At 37.1% G+C, this 17,126-nt stretch overlaps 2 protein-coding genes across 10 annotated transcripts in view; one reads left to right on the top strand and one right to left on the bottom strand.

Moving 5' to 3' along the window:
- Nucleotides 1–17,126, bottom strand: part of LOC120726645 (class I histocompatibility antigen, F10 alpha chain-like) — a 162,419-nt gene that overhangs the window by 98,713 nt on the left and 46,580 nt on the right. The gene's annotated exons all lie outside the window — the stretch shown is intronic.
- LOC120726643 (H-2 class I histocompatibility antigen, Q9 alpha chain-like) overlaps nucleotides 1–17,126 on the top strand; it is an 87,814-nt gene that overhangs the window by 49,404 nt on the left and 21,284 nt on the right. Inside the window, exons 1-8 of one of the 9 annotated variants that reach the window (XM_040020379.1) lie at nucleotides 5,216–5,404; nucleotides 7,958–8,218; nucleotides 11,037–11,315; nucleotides 12,018–12,320; nucleotides 13,006–13,101; nucleotides 13,338–13,355; nucleotides 13,503–13,554; nucleotides 13,727–14,698. The exons of 4 other annotated variants lie outside the window; for them this stretch is intronic. In XM_040020379.1, the coding sequence (XP_039876313.1) occupies nucleotides 5,353–5,404; nucleotides 7,958–8,218; nucleotides 11,037–11,315; nucleotides 12,018–12,320; nucleotides 13,006–13,101; nucleotides 13,338–13,355; nucleotides 13,503–13,522 (1,029 nt within the window). In that variant the 5' untranslated portion in view covers nucleotides 5,216–5,352 and the 3' untranslated portion in view covers nucleotides 13,523–13,554; nucleotides 13,727–14,698. Of the gene's footprint in view, nucleotides 1–5,215; nucleotides 5,405–6,821; nucleotides 6,832–7,957; nucleotides 8,219–11,036; nucleotides 11,316–12,017; nucleotides 12,321–13,005; nucleotides 13,102–13,337; nucleotides 13,356–13,502; nucleotides 13,555–13,726; nucleotides 14,699–17,126 lie in introns of those variants that run through there. 4 more of the 9 variants (XM_040020372.1, XM_040020363.1, XM_040020364.1 and 1 more) reach the window with 4 other exon arrangements.

The raw sequence follows: 17,126 nt of genomic DNA, 5'->3' as shown, positions 1-17,126 counted from the left end.
CTTTCGGGAACACCACACTTTATAGACTTGTGCTATTACAGAATGGTCGCCTGAATCAGGTAGATTATAAAAGGAAGCCAGCTGCTTTTAGAGGGGTTGGGTTCTTTGGCGTGTGTTGGCACATAAACTCATACTTTATTTAAAAAAGACTACCAGTTGATGGCAAAATTTAATTCCAGCCTCGTGCCATTTTGTTTGAACTGACACATGACCGCCAGCCAGCTTGACGGAGTTTAAAAGAACTGTTAGTGCAGAGATTTTGAAATAATGTTTGCCGAACATTAATAATCAAGGCTTCTTAAAACCAAATGGTGTTACATCTATAGCCACTGTTTGGTGTTTTAACAGTGTAAGGCTTGAGATGCTCTCAGCTACATGTCTCAGATTATTTTAGTTGCTGATAGTTTAGCAGAAAATCTACACTGAACCCTTCAAGCCAGTAGATCCACAGTATGAATAAATATAATTGTAAACAAAAAGCAAACTGATAACAATTTAATGATTCAGATTTAGTCCTGTGAAGCTTATATTTATATGTATTTATGCTTTACATATATATCACATATATAATTCATTCAGAAACAAACTTTGCACATTCAAAACATGAGAGGACAATAAGTGCTGCGAAATTATTTATATTTTGAGCTAAATGCTCCTTCGTCCTACAAGCAAAACTAATTTCCATGTGCTCTTAAGAGTGACAGTAACAAAGCTTTGTTGGAGCAGCTACTTCACCCAGGAGTGGCTAAAGTATTTGGAATATGTGAGGAGTTATCTGCTAAAAATAGGTTAGATCAGATGCTGATGTACATTCATTTTGCAGATCTGCCCTTTGTTTATTTAAAACACCTTTCGTGGCTTTGTCCTTAAAAATAAGAGCAATTTGACAGAAATCACACTATGAATGATGAATCTCACATTTTATCTCAAAATATAAAGAACTCTGAAAAAGTCATGAGATATGTGTCATTTTTTAATACTGTATTAGAAATAGGTGCAATGATTTATGGAAAAATGAACAAACATACAAACAAAAGTATAAATTCAGTATATGAGGCAAAAAGAGAGTCTGTATAATTCTAACAAGCTTGAAAGTGAACATTCGGTATGATCGTCTTTAATAAAGACTCATGGGCAGCTTTCTTGTCATTTCTTTTATGAGGTCTTCAGGAAGAGTTCTCCAGACTTCTTGAAGGATGTTCAAAACAATTTTTTCTGTTCTCTGTTACACAGAGACTATGGACCATAAACTATAGACAGTTTTTTAGGCACACTGCACATGATGCTAAGATATTCTGAGATGTAAGTTTTCAGCTCATAGTTCTTTGGGAACAAGAAGAAACACTTTGAAAGACTTTCTAAAAGCCTGGAGAGTTATTGATAAAGACTAGTTAAAAATGAAAACAAAGTCTGGCTCTTTGAAAGGAAAATATAAAGAAATAAGAATAAGGGGCGACTCAAGAATTTAACACAATATTGACATTTCCTCCTAACTGTAAACTGTGTATCTGTCTCTCGTATAATTTTGTATTGTATAATAGAGTAGCTATTGTTCTTTACATTATTTACAAGGACAGTTCACCCTGCAAATTCACCCCAGGGTGAGATCGTGCAGTGCTCAGAGAAACTACATGATAAAGAATAAATAAAATAAAGAGCTATACAAATCTCCAGGTATCATTTAGCATGTTACTGTACATGTTAAGGTTTATGAGTACAATTAGAGAAAGACTGAACAAATATGGTATGTTTGGTTAGTTGTTAGTTGCCAGGTGAATGTCTCGTCCTCCTTTCTAAATTCCAGTGCAGATTAAGTTTTAAAGTTTCAACAGAAAATACCAAAGTGGAAATGTTTGGCCTTAATGCACAGCACCATGTTGAGGAACAAATAAATAAACACAGCATATCACTTGTCAACATGGTGGTGGAGGAATGATGATGCCAGCTTGTTTTGCAGCCATGGGAACTAGACACGTTGCAGCACAGACAACTATATGTTCACAACCACATCATGTCCAGTTACGAACCACAATCTAACTTCTTTAGACTGTAGAAAGAGGGAAAAACCATATAATTAAATCAGGTGATTTGAACAAGGAACCTCACAGTCAACAGTGCTGACCACTGTACCTCTGTGCTTTCACACAAATTTAATAATTTGTTTGTCTTTTGTCTGCGATTGTAAATGTGAGTTACCAGAAAAAGCAATCCATTTAAAAATAATCCTGATGGACATTTTTGACAGATATGCTGCAAGAAAAATGCTTTGGGTGGCAAACAGTCTTGGCCTTTGCCTACAGCAAATTATTGAGCTGATGTACAGATGGTATGTTACTGTTTTTGTGTTATTTGTTTTTCACAAAATTAAGTCAAATCTTTACATAGAGCTGTGATTTTAAGTCATCATGGTCTTGAACGGGGGGATTTTAAATATATGGGCCTACTGTTCTACTGCATGTTAGTTTGATCAGCTTGCATCATTAATATACTGGCTACTTATTCTAAACAATATATAGAATACTTCATGTGTATGACATATGGCTAAGAAACCACCTGCGAGCAATATTTTCAAATTGTTTAAGAAAACACAAAATAATTCAAGGATGAGAAAAAGTGAGATGAGAAAAATTAACCCCAGCAAGAAACATGAAGAGCAGATGCTGCAACAACGCAGGATATAATCCAAGCAGCAATGATCCTCCTGTAAGTAGGAAAAACTCCACCTGCTGAGGTGACTGTCCAGCGTTTGGCTTGAAAATATTCTCAAAAGAAGTGTTAGCTTTATGTGACTATGCCATGAGGAAAGCATGATTCAAGCTTTATGCTATAACTGCCTGTAGAACAGCTGAAGCTGTTCCTAGATTTTACTGGTCTGTGTACAATCATACAAATTTAGCATTGCCAGCAGATTGTTGTCAGGTTTGTTCCTGGTCGGTGCTGGTCTGCAGTGTAATGAAAAGTCAAACTATTATTATTTTGACTAGCTTTTATATAAGTATGAGTACAATAGCTGTAATCTTTTAATATACAGTGGCTTGCAAAAGTATTCGGCCCCCTTGAACTTTCCCACATTTTGTCACATTACAGCCACAAACATGAATCAATTTTATTGGAATTCCACCTGAAAGACCAACACAAAGTGATGCACACGTGAGAAGTGGAACGAAAATCGTACATGATTCCAAACATTTTTTACAAATAAATAACTGCAAAGTGGGGTCATTTTTAGAGAGCGATCCTGCCCAACAATGATGGGACCCTCCAGATTTCTGCTGATCTGGATCTTTCATCAGTCAAACCTGAGGACTGGAGGAGCTACAATTGTGTGTTTCAGCTCTGTGGTGTGAATAAGGACATCATCACCAGACTGGACAGAGCAGTGATCAGAACCAATGAAGGTCAGTCTGCACTCAGAAGTGATGAAGGTCAGAAGCACACATTTAGTTTACTGTAATATAATAGTGCATTTTATGTGTTAAAAATAGAACAATTTTGTCAGTTTATTTCACACTTAAAGTCTAGACTGGGACATGTGTCCCATCTTGAAATAATTATGTGAACCTGCTGAAAATAAAAGTGAGTTGTATTTCCAAACTAAGAACATAAAAGGAATTTAAGACTCTTTACCACACACTAATGCTTTTTTAGTCTAGTTATTGTGTCATTTCTATGCCCATTTCCCTTTTTTAAGAATGGCTTCCCTTCCACTGACACTATTTCTTCTGAGGCTTCGGTAAACAGTAAATGGATCAACTGAAGGTCCAGGTTAGTCTCTCTGGTCCTGTGTCAATTCTCTGCTAGATTCTTTTCTATTTTTTTAAGGACATGACTTTTAACTTGATTGAAACAAATAATGTTGTTATTTACTGGATCTTTGCTGCTTTTCTGATATAAACTCTAAATACTTGCCACCTTCATTTAGGCTTTGACTGTTTGCTCCTGGCACTGCAGCATTTAGTGTCTGACCTCTGCCCAAATTCTTAAGTATACACGTTTTTCATCACTATGTGTTTTCCTTTTGTCCATCTACCCCAATATTTTAGAAATAAATTTGTTTCTTTTTTGCTTTGGTTTATGTATTTGACAGCTTTATTGACTTTTCAGCTACCTAAGACATATTATAAGCTTATGAAACTGTTGAAAACATATTACACCTGCATCTGAAACCTATGAGTATGTTCTAGTTTAAGAGTCAGCAGTATCTGATCTGATTTGATTTGATATACCTTTATTAGTCCCACAAGGGGAAATTTCATAAGGCTGCCGACCTATTGCACGCAATGGCAATGACCTCTTCTCATGTTTTCAGTGTGCAGGCTTTCATGTCACAAACCATCATGTTACACAGAGGTGGATGACCCCGGTGGTTTGCCAGGCATTAAACTACTGAACTGTATATGATGGACCTCAACCAGTATAAATGCTGCTTACAAATTATCCAATCTAATTAAAACTTAATTTATAATGAACATAAGACTTTTATGTAAGTGTGAGTTTGACTGCAGGACTTTTACCTATAAACATGTGCTTTTTCTTTGCGACCTGTGTTATTTTTTTATTCCAAGAGTCTCTCTAAAATCCACACTGTGTTGGCCTCCAGCACTGGGTGCAGGTCAGGAGTTTTGGTCTCTGCTAACTGGTGTGTTTCTATTTTAACATAAGACGGTGCTGGATCTCACTCTGGTTCACTGCCGTCTTTCTCTCTGTTCTTCCTTCAGGTATTCACATCGTCCTGTGGATGTACAGCTGTGAATGGGATGATAACAAATGAGGCGAATGGAGGGATGGATAGGAGCTAGAGATGAACTAATGAAGGCTTATGACGTTTTTGAGGCTTCTTCCTGATTTTACCAAAAAAAAAAAAAAAAGATTAGAGGCTTCAAAGCCGCAAAGAAAGGCCCTACCAGTAACATGAAGTGGTGAGCTGCATTTATGCCAGCCACAGACTTCCAAATGAACTGGTTGACTCCAGTTCCAACACATAAGGAATACATTCAGTCTTAAGCAGCTGCGCATTTATTCTATTTGTATTTATTCTCTTCAGCTACAAATGACAGCCAGAGATTGTGAAACAAATGCAAGATAAATTGCTGATTCCTAACACATTACAATATCCACCCATGTACCTCATCCAGTATTATATATATTATGATATATATAATACCCAAATGAAGCCTGGAGGTTTCATTATTTTACCCGTGAGTCACAGCTTCAGGGGATAGTTTGCTCAAGGAGAATTCTGATTGGCTCTGAAGACGGCAGATGTTCACGCCTCTTACATTCTTCTTACTTGAGTCATAACTGCCGAGCTCGGTGCAGACAAAATACACAGTTTCATCGCTACAACCCAGAATGAAAACACTCATTTTTCTCGTTGTCTTGGGAACATACAACACAGCAGCAGGTAAACAAGCTCAGTCTATGTATCTTATGGCTCTGAATCCGCGGTGCTTTCAAAGTTTTCATGTTTACTTTCAGAAAACCCTTCGCAGAGCACAGCGACGTAATGGTATAGATCGCTGTGGGTCGTGGTATCCGGTACATACCAGAGATGCGTCTTTGCGCATTAGCACGAGGTCGTTGCTGCTTTTCCTCCTCGCTCTGTGAGATCCGCGGAGAGGCGTTAAGTAGCGCTGATGTAGTTTGCTCATCTGCAAGATGTCAGGATGACAGTACTGACCTCCGCTCTGTCTCTGTGTTTAGCGACTTCCTGCGACTCTCTGTGTGATGAAGTCTAATGTATCCAAAACGCAGCATACATTCCTATCTCTTACAAGTTCAGTGTTTATTGTCATACGCACAGTAAAGAAACATGTTTCCCCGCACAATTCAATTCTCCACAGATGCCAATAAACCCAGTTATAGAAACAGATATGAAAGATGATACAGTTGAATTAGCAAAACGGGGGAAAAACAGTTATCGAGTTTCCACCCGACTCCAAATTACAGCTCTCATCCTAATTACCACAAATAAGCATTAAACAGCAAAACAACCACCAGGGGAAGTGAATCTGGTCCATGAGCACCAGGGTCGTCACACTACAACAGAAAAGGAATCCCCAGATGTGCTCCAACCTAATTTTTTACATACCTGTGACCACCTCGGCCATCTGCAACCAAAAAGAAAATGCCTGGAAAATGCCTGGAGCACCTTAAAAACAAGCCAGGGGTGCCCCTCATAATCAGGTTTTGATTAGGAAACTAGGATATGAGTCAGTGGTGCATTTAAAAGCATTATGCAGGAATAAAATATTTTTTTTATTTTCAGTGAAGACTTTCACTACAGTCTATCCTCTGGTTTTGAATTGTCGGCTTGATGATTAATACTTACTACCAGGGTCTAACTTTTTTGTGAACATATTTCATTTGACCGAGGTCATCCACAGTGGTGACTGTATAAACTGATCCCCCCCCTTTCCTTGGGCTTTAAGCACTTTAAAGACGACTGGACTCCAGATATCTTGAATTTTGTGATGGTCTCTAATGCCAACCCTTTAAGGTAAACTGTCTTGCAGGGGAATTTAGATGATTCCTTACATGCTGATCAGCGTGTTAGCTGCAGTGTTTTAGTAACACCTTTAAAACCTATGGCGTAACTGGGTCTGCTGTTCCACAATCCAGTCATGAGTGCTGCCGCCCACAGGCTCATGAATCCTTCGTAAAAGGCAATTGATCTAAAAATCAAGAAAAACGGTGACTTATCAGTCGACTGATGTGGTAACCTGTGGTAGAAAACAGGGACAGTCTCTTTTCTCTGTGGAAGGAAGGGTGCATAGTACACTGTGCACAGTGTGATTAAATTGCTCACACTGACCATTACCAACTGGATGGTGAGGGATGGTGTGACTTTTCTCAATGCCACACTTTTGTCAAAGTTGCTGAAACAGGTTGTTCTCAAAATGTCTGCCTTGGTGTGGAAACAGCTCCCAACTTGGATCCAGGATCCAGATACCTGTCTAATCCTACTTTAGTTATGCAGCAATAGGGTTAAGCTGCTGGGTGCTTCCCATGATGCACAGAGTGTTTCTTCTTCACGTATCTCTTTTCACTCTATGTATTTATACACCTCTCTACATTTATTATCAGTTATTATTAATCTCTGGATCTCTTCCACAGCATTCCTTTGTCCTGTCTCCCTTCCTTCACCCGCAACCGGTCACTGTGGATGGCCAACTGTCCTTGAGCCTTATCAGTAGAACATCAGTCCAGTGATCATAGGATAATAAAGGTGGAGGGGAAATGAAAGAAGTCAAACCCAGATTTATGTTTGTTTTAAACTTCACACCCTTTTTTGTAAAGGCATCTGCTGGTTCATACTGGTACACAGTCTCCACTGGTGGATGTCTTGGGACGCTTGCTCTGTAGCTAAATAGAGAGAAATGAGGAGACAACTGACTGACACCTCAGTTGAGTCCCACCAAAAGCTGACTTAGAGATCTAAAGTGACCTACAAAATCTCTCAGATTCACCTGTTGGTGTTAGTGTGGCTATCCTCTGGATGTGTTCACTTAATTTTAATGATAATCTCTATCAGTTTTATTTTATTTTTTTATTCCACTTGTTTTCCACTGAATTACTGGTTCATTAGTTAGCTAATATAAACTAATGTAAGCAGCAACTGACCAACCAACTCAGTGATGTCACGTTCTGTGCTGGCACAAGATACAGCTAAACATGATCCAAAAAGTTTAACTTTAAGCGCTTATTGCTTAAATCCAGCTCCACAGACGGTTACATCTATGTCAGTTTTTGAGAACTCCGTGATGAGAATTAGTCTTTATATGTGCAGTTTTATATCCACTTTAACAACAAAAGAATATGTGTTGTCTGAAATGTTTCTCAGAGTGTTTGAATGCATCTTGTTGCATTTTTACCAGCTGAATGGTAATTATTAGTCAGAAATATTTAAGTACAAATCTAACTTGAAGGCAACTTGCTTTTTGTTTGTTTGTTTCAGAGCGACACACTATGACATACATTGAGACTGCAGCCACTGGTTGGAATGAATCTCCTGAGTTAACTGAAGTCATATTTGTAAATGGTCAGGAGTTTGTGCATTATAAGAGCAGCTTGAAGAAGATGGTACCCAAGACTGAGTGGATTGAGAAAACTGTAGATCCTGAATATTGGGAAAGAGAGAGACAGAGAAACATTCACAATGAGCAAGCGATCAAAGCACACGTCGTCTGGCTAATGGAGCGTTTGAATCAGACTAGCGGTGAGTAAAAAACACTGAAACCTAAAGATCCTCCTGAGAAAAAAGAACTTTTTTGGTGATTTCCTTTCCCTTTTGGAGCTAAATGAGGCCACTTAAACACATGAGATATCAATGGAAAGCACATGATGTCCTCTATTAAGAGCATCAGGACTTAGTGGGGCAGCTCAAATAAGTAAAAAAATATAGATCAAAAACAAATGTCCATTGGAGAGGACATAAATGGACAGGCTGATTCTCAGGAAGATATAATGTTATGTAGTGCTGATATGTGTGTATATGTGTGTGTGTTTGTGTGTGTACACAATCCACACTTCCTGATTTTTTTGTTTTTGCATATTCTTCACACTTACATGTTTCACATCATCAAGCAAATTTTAATATTAAACAAAGATAAGCCGAGCAAATACAACTGCAGTTTTAATGATGATTTCATATATTAAGGGGGGAAAAAGCTACGACCCTGAAAAAGTCATTGTCTCCTAAACTGGATAACTGGTTGTGCAATCCTTGGCAGGAAGGAGGGGAATTGATGAGAATGTAGTGATTCTGATTTTATCATTGATATCACTTATCAGTTCAGTTCCTTATCGATTCTCATTGGGTTCTCAAAGATATTCCAGTCATACAAATTCATTGCAGGCTGTGTGGTGAACTGTTTGTGCATGTTCGAGGTATTTGACCTATTTGTTGTGATCAGAGTTGTGGTCGTTATTTAAAAAGTAATGTATTACACATATTACACAGTAATGCAGTACATTATTTAATTACTCACAGGAGAAAGTAATTTGTTATACTGCTTGTTACATTCCATTCATGTTACTCTGTAAAATGTTCTGAAACATGCTGTCATATAATAATCAGTTAATAGTATAAACCTATAGGTTACAGTCACACACACCAACACAAATCACTATCCTAATGACAACACACATGTGATCTTTGTCTTAGTAATTTGGGCATGAACACAAAGCAAAGATGAAAACCAGCACACAGCGACTTCAAAGTGATCGTCACGGTGATTCTGCTAAAGATGAACAGGTAGAAAACGGGGCTGCAGTCTGACTGCTCACCAGTTTGTTAACTGTTGAAGTTCAGGGTCTGGCTGAGTTCTGCATTCAGCTTTAACATCTTGGACAGCTTAGCGTTAGCATGCTGTCTGGCTAGCTTAGCATTAGCATGGTGTCCATGCAGATGCTTGCAAAGAGCTGAAATTGTGTTAGCAGCATAATGCAGTTGTTTGTGTTCTGGAGGCAGTTTGCACTTTACCATCGCACACGTCCTTTTGTGCAAAAAAAAAAAATAGAAAAAGAAAAGAGATTGTCCGTATCCATTCTGCAGGCTGCCATTTTCTTCCTCCTACATATTGAAATCAGCTGATTGTAGCACAAGTGCAAATGAAATCAACAGGCAGGATCAATAGGCAAGCTGACCAACAAATCCAAACTGGATTACTGGGAACCAGTGTTCTTGATTCCCATCCCTAAATGGCAGCAAGGACTGGAATCAATCATTTGTTTGTTGCTCAGTCACATTGGAGGGGTTTTGAGCACAGATGACCTCTTTAAGCATCTCAGTCAGATTTAAGTCCAAACTTTGATTAGACCACTCTAAAACCTTCCTTTAGTTATTTGTTTTGTTTTGTTTAGCCATTCAGTGGTAGACTTACTGGCATGTTTTAGATCATTGTCCACCTGTGTAACCCAAGTGTACTTTCAGGGCATGTTCTATGTTCTATGATTGATGGGTTTGTTGTGAATTTTCACTGGTGCAGCCATAGCATGAATTTGAAAATTCAGCTAAGTTTTGATATTATAATGTTAACACAAAGTTGATAACAGTTAAGGGTCTCTGTGGCAGAGGTGGCAAAAGTACCGACATTCAGTACTTAAGTAGAAGTACAGATACGAGTGTTAAAAATACTCCAGTAAAAGTAAAAACGTACAGACTGTGAAATGTACTTAAAGTAAGAAAGTAAAAAAGCAGGTCTTTGGAGAACATTTGTATTTTTGTGCAAAGCTACCTGAACATTGTGTTATATTAATGTAATAATAAAATAATATTAATAAATGAGAAACAAACTTTAGTTTAAATTTTAATTCTAATAAATGCACTTAGCTTCAATGAGTCAAGTAAAAAATGATCAGAGAAAAAGAAGAAAAATTTAAAAATATCTCTACTTTCTGTTCTTACATTGTAGAGGATGACTTTGCCTCCAAGCAGGAAAAAGAGTAGAGACTGGGTTCAAATGGGATTTAGCAGGTGGCAAAACCCTAAAATTGGTTGTGGTGGCTGTAGGAATGCAGCTAAGATAATGATGGGAAAGAAAAAGGGTTTGCTGCTGGGTTCCTTTGACCCGGACCACAGTGAATAGTCTTTATACACAGTTAATTAAAGCAAGCCCTAAAAAGTTAATTCTGTTCATCTGGAAGAAATGTTTCTTCCACGGAAAACACTGAAAGAATTTCATTACCTGGCTGATTGAGTATGCATCAAAACAATTAAAGCAAGCGTTAGAGTGTCCAGTTGCCAAGAACATGCTCTCTCAGAGGTGTTTTGAGTGTCTTGTGGACTAAATAGCAGCTCCAGAAACACTGATTTGATGTGCTGACTTCATAAGAAGGATGTGTTTTGTTGTGTGTCTTTGATTATTCCCTACATAGGGTAGCTCAGTGCTTTTTTGTCTATATTAAAAACACTGAGGCTCTCTTAACATTGAATAAAAAGGACTGCTTCTTTACAACAGTTTGAGGTTTGCTGTCTGCTGAACAGCATCTAAAGATAGAATATCTCTCATTTACTACAGTTCTTTATCTTTCAGGTGTTCACATTTTGCAGTGGATGTACGGCTGCGAGTGGAACGAAGACACAGGAGAGGTGACTGGATTTGAGATACTTGGTTATGATGGAAGAGATTACGTTGCATTTGACCTGAAGACAGAGACATATATTGCTTCAGCACCTCAGGCTGTTATAACCAAACATAACTGGGACAGAGACAAAACTCGCATATTATACAAGAAGTACTTCCTCACACAGGAGTGTGTTGACAAACTGAAGAACTTTGTGAACTCTGGGAGGAAATCTCTGATGAAAACAGGTAAAATCACCAGATTTAGAGCAATGGACACAATATTCATATGACTCAATTTCTGTGTCCATAATAATGTAGAAAAAAGCAGTTTTCTAATTTTTCTCATCACCTCTCTTCACTCACATATTTACCACTGTGCTGTTTGTTGTTTTTCTACTAACTTCATCTTGGTCCTTTCTATTAAGATTCTTAGTTTCATTTCATGCTTTTATTGTCAGTTTCCATCTCTTCCTTGTTACTCTGCATTTATATTTCTCTCGTGATACACTGGTGAGCTGTCCACCTCTTACACATTGACAGCTAGGATCGGCTCCAGGGTTGCAGAGCAGCTTATGTTGGATAAACTGTCATGGTCCTGGGTCTTTGACCCAGAAGGTCTTTCAAATTCTGTTTATTATTAAATGTCTTCAGTTTGATTCTTAGTTGGCTTTTTTTTAAAGTTTTCATCTTTGTGTGTTTCCTTCATGTTTTCTACCCTGAGTTTAGTTCCAGTTTCTGTTCGTCTTGTACTGTGTTTCTGTGAACTCTTTATTCCTTACTAACATTACACTTTCTAGTATGAACTTTGTGGACACACTTGGCTTCTGGCAGCCTATCTATCCATCATATCTAGGGTGTTCCTTGTCTTTTTCCCTATGACAACAGAAACAGTAATATTAAAGTGCAGTTAATAAGACATAACAAACTAAAAACCTCTTTACTCTTTAGTTCCTCCCTCAGTGTCTCTCCTCCAGAAGACTCCCTCCTCTCCCATCAGCTGCCACGCTACGGGATTTTTTCCTAACGTAGCTGAGATGTTCTGGAGGAAAGATGGAGAGGAGCTTCATGAGGGTGTGCACAAAGGAGAGATCCTCCCCAACAATGATGAGACCTTCCAGATGAGTGTTGATCTGAAACTTTCATCAGTCAAACCTGAAGACTGGGAGAGGCACGAATGTGTGTTTCAGTTCAGTGGCGTCAACAAGGAGATCGTCACCAAACTGGACAAAACAAAAATCAAGACCAATACAGGTAAGACTGAATTCAAAGGGAGATTATTAATCTTTAAAAATATATTTATCTTTCTTCTGGCCTGTTTTGTTATTCCATGTACACTGCAACCTGTCATCACCACAGTGGTTCAGTAAATGGTCACAAAAACGAATCAGCCATTTAATTACAATCTGATTTAAATAAATAATTTCAGAGTTAATGGGACAAAAGGTCAAGATCCAAAAATATATTCACAGCTTTATTTTTTAATTCTCACTATGCATTTTGGGAAAATGTTATTTTTATTTTTTACATTTTAGTATTTTCGCAGTATGTTTCTCACCAAGTTCACAAAAATCATCCTAAACTGTGCACAGGTTAGATCTGATGCTGATATTTTACATAAAGGATTAAACTTTCCATGATGTTTATTTATAACTTGTTTTCTCACAGCATGTAAAAACATAAATATATGCAGTATTGTAACACAGTTTTCACTGAGTCAGTCATTATGATGTAGCTGCTGAGAATCAAACAGTAACTGTGATTCAGTTATTCTGACTAAACTCATCCTAAAACTCATTATTCACTGATCCACACTGAGAATATATCAGGTTGTTTAAGTCCTGCAATACTTTTAAAATAATCAAAGCACTAATGTAATGAACATAGTCTGATTACTCACTGGTCAGTGAGAGAAATATTGTAAATATTGTGGTTTCAGGTCCTTCAGGGTTTCATGTTGGTGGTGTTATCGGAGGTCTTGCGGTTCTTCTCCTGGCCGTCTGTATCGGAATCTATTTCAAGTTACGAGGAAATGGTAATGAGCAAAATATATTTTTATGCTTTATGAATTATATTCATGTGAAATATTTACTTTTTTTGGTGTTAATATTCTAATAAATTAATATACTTCATGCCCTGTTCCTATGATATAAAAAAATCATAAATTGGGAATATTTAATAATTTAGATAGCACTTACTAATTAAATTATGTAAAATACTTATAGCCTGATTAATTTCTAAATAAATAACTGTGATAATGTCTGTTTTCAGGGTTTAATCGTGCAAACTGTAAGTATTTTTAAAATGTGTTTAAAGATATTTGTGTATTTGTGATTTGTGTACTGAATATAAAAAGATTTGTAGAGTCACTGACGTCAGCTTGACAGAAATAACTAATGTTGTTATTCATCTGAAAATATAATTCTTCTTTTTAAGCTTCTGATACTGTGACTTGAAGATTCAGACTCAAAAGTAATTAAATCCTAATGTAAGTACAGCACACCAAACTACACTATTTAATATCATCTCTAAAAACTTTTAAATATTATTTATTATTATATAAATGTCTATAAATGTAAAATAAATGTTCCAAATCCAAAAAGTATGAAGTAAAAAATGAATGACTGCATTAAACAGACTCAATATTTCTGTTCTGACAGGAGAGCAGTAAAGAGTAGACAACCATCTCTGAACTGAGGAAGGACCAAAGGGTGCAGCTGTGATTGCAGCCCCGACTCTCTGTGAATGGTGCTCGTGACTACAGATCAAAGGTCATGACTTTAATAGCAATCATAAAACTGACCTCGTGGCCCATTGCTAGTCAGTGGTGCTAATTCCAGTCATCATGCAAATGTTCTGTTTATAAGGTTATAAGTTTACAAGTCACTTGAATGAGCGGCGAAACGTTTCTCCCACTGAAAGCTCTTACGTCCAGATGAACAGAATCAGTCATTTTGTGTTTTTCACTCAGAAATTGCAACATTCACAGATGTAGATCCCTAAATTATTTAAACACAAGGACATTTTTGGGACATTTGTCTATGATGAGAAGTTGGTTTCTTTTTTCTTTTTATGCTTCTTTTGTCATTTTGTTTTGGATCTGTTATAATTTATAAACTTTATAATGTTAAGAGTTTCTTTTCAAGAACGTTCTCCTCCAAATTAATTTATTTCACACATTTTGTTAAGCTCTGTGATTACAGACATCACAGAGCTGGGATTATTAATGAACTCCTTGCACAATGTATGATATTCAGAACTTGTACAGATTTTATATATAAAATCATTCGTAGAACAGTAAACAGTGGAGGGATTCTATGTTATATTTATTTATTTCATTATTATTATTTAATAATTTTATCAGGCAACTGAGGACTTGTTTAAACTGACTCCTACTGACTGAGATTCTTCTAGACCACAGTGGTATAATTTTTTGTCATATCTCACAGTTTTTCCCTTTAAAAAAAAAATCATTACATTTTTCTAATGATTTTGTCACATCATTGTTTTCTGCATCTACTTTGGTTAGTCCTTTAAAAAATATAACGTTTTCGGGGTCTCAGGGAATTACAGTCAAAAGCATCCAATTCCACTTGTGCAATTTTAATAAATGAAACTGTTCATTCACTTAATATTTGTCTTGAGTCCTACATGAAAGAACTCAGACATTTTAAAGAGCAAAACTCTTGGAGGACGTCGTTCATACTAGAAGTTCGGTGGAGACGTCACTGGATCTACTTGAAACAGCTGCTCTGTGTGCTGGATGTTTCACATGAAGAGCAGATGCTGCAACAAGCGCAGGTTGTAATCCAAGAAACATTGATCCTCCTGGAAGTTAGAAAACTCCACCTGCTGATGTGACTGTCCAACAACTGGCTTAAAAATCTTCTCAAAAGAGGTGTTAACTTTACATGACCATGCCCCAAGGAAGGCATGAATCAAGCTGTATGCTATAACTATAGTGTGTGTTTAGCCGCAGCTGTTCTTAGTTGTTTCTGCTCCAAACACAATCATGTAGCTTTAGCTTTGCCAGCAGATTGTTGTCAGGTTTGTTCCTGGTGGGAGCTGGTCTGCAGTGTACTGAAAAGTCAAACTACTGTTATTTTGATTAGCTTTTATTTAAGCATGGATAATATAACTCCAATTTTAAATGTGAGCACAAAAAGATGTTGGTGCAAGTTATGGAGACTTTACTAGGCTGAGAAACCCAAATAAACATTTCAGAGAGAGCAAAAACGCACAAGTGGCCAAATCAATAATCCGGTGCATTATTAAAAAGGGCACGCTGGAGAGATTATATCTCTCAGCTGGCCTGGGAACGCCTTGGAACGCCCCAGGATAAGCTAGAGGAGGTGGCTGGGGAGAGGGAGGTCTGGGCTTCTCTGCTTAGGCTGCTGCCCCCGCGACCCGGCCCCGGATAAAGCGGAAGAAGATGGATGGATTGTTAAAAAGAATAAATGCACTGACCAGCTCGGCAACAACAAAAGGCCTGAAAGACCACAGAAGACAACTAAAGTGAATGATGGCAGAATTATTTACATGGTTACAAGAAATAATTTAAAACATCTAACCAAGCCAGTAACACTGGATGAGTATGTATGTCATTGTCATGGTCTACAATCATGAGAACCATTATTTAATGTAAATACAGAGAGTTTACAACATGGTACAAAACACTGGTTACACTCAAGAACAGGAAGACTTTCCCAGAAAACATCTAAAACGGCATACACAGACATGTAAACAATAAAATGAATTAATAAATAAATCATTAAACAAATGAAACAAATGTTATAACAATGATGGGAAATGAAGAGCTTGGAAAAGAAAAACAGCTCATGATTGAAAGCACAGCAACTAGTGCTTCTAGTGTTTACTGATGATGGGACTGCTCACAGAAACAGCACCATTAAATCTGTAGAGTCCAGGTCTATGATCTCTGCTCGGTTCAGCCAAAGGCTGCGAAACTGATTGGGTTATTATCTGTTTGTATTGACGCACAATGTTACAGCTCCATAATCCAAACTACATCTTATCACTGATATATATGCATATACATTTTTTAAAATGACCTTTTGTGATTCCCATTGTGTTTCCACCAGGTATTATATTTAAACTCTTTTTACATTTTCTTCTCAGTCCTGTTAATGTGCTGTGTTCATGTAAGCTTTACATCAAAGTGCACTCCTAAAAATTTAAATGACATGCAGATAGATGAAACAATCTTTGCTTATATGTTTCCTTTTTAAATACACGATTTTGTTTTATTTTCTATGGAGAGCTGAAATGCTCATGTAGTAGCCCATATTTGTACCTACTTCACTGCTTCTTGCAGCTGCTTTTAAACAGTCTGCACACTTCTTCCTCTCTTCCTGATGAGTGTATCATCTGCAAAAGCTGACTTTCCTATATGCCTGAAGGGAAGGGATTTGATCAAAGATATATTTAGGGGTAAGAAAACACTTAAAGACAAAGCTTACTTTTATATTCAGCAGTACTACAATCCCATTGCTAGATGGCGCCATCTGACAAACCAAACCCAGCAGCACATTGTGGAGAAACCTACTCTTAAAAATAAAAGAAGTCCTGCAGCAGAGCTTAATGATAGTCTTTGATGCTTAGACAGGTTTATGTGCAAAATTTGTGGTTTAATCATGAAAAGTGGGATTATATCTTGAAGTGAGTTCATATGAAAGGCAGCAAGTTATGAGAAAGAGTCTGTGAGGGCAGAGGTCAGATGAGGACAAGAGAATCAGAACCAACAGAAAGTCTTAAAATCCAACATTATATTTAAATTTTTATATGTAAATACATAATATCCAGTCTGTAGCCTTTCGGTTTAGACAATAATACTTAAATATTGATCTTTATTTGTTTTTATACATAAAAAAATTCAACATTTCTGATTTTAGGAATTGATCGTTTCCTTATTTTATCATTGCAGCAACGTTGCAGAAAGAGAAGGACACACAGCTATTCCAGCTGATTTGGCTGGAATAGGTTTCCAGATGAATTTGTGGGTGGATTAATAATTGTATCTGGATTACTTGGGGAAGTTAT

This window comes from Simochromis diagramma, unplaced genomic scaffold (assembly GCF_900408965.1).
Source record: "Simochromis diagramma unplaced genomic scaffold, fSimDia1.1 OVJJ01000753.1, whole genome shotgun sequence".
NCBI classification, from domain to species: Eukaryota; Metazoa; Chordata; class Actinopteri; order Cichliformes; family Cichlidae; genus Simochromis; species Simochromis diagramma.
Note: the sequence above shows the minus strand (reverse complement) of the source record. Positions and strands in the feature narration are given on the sequence as shown.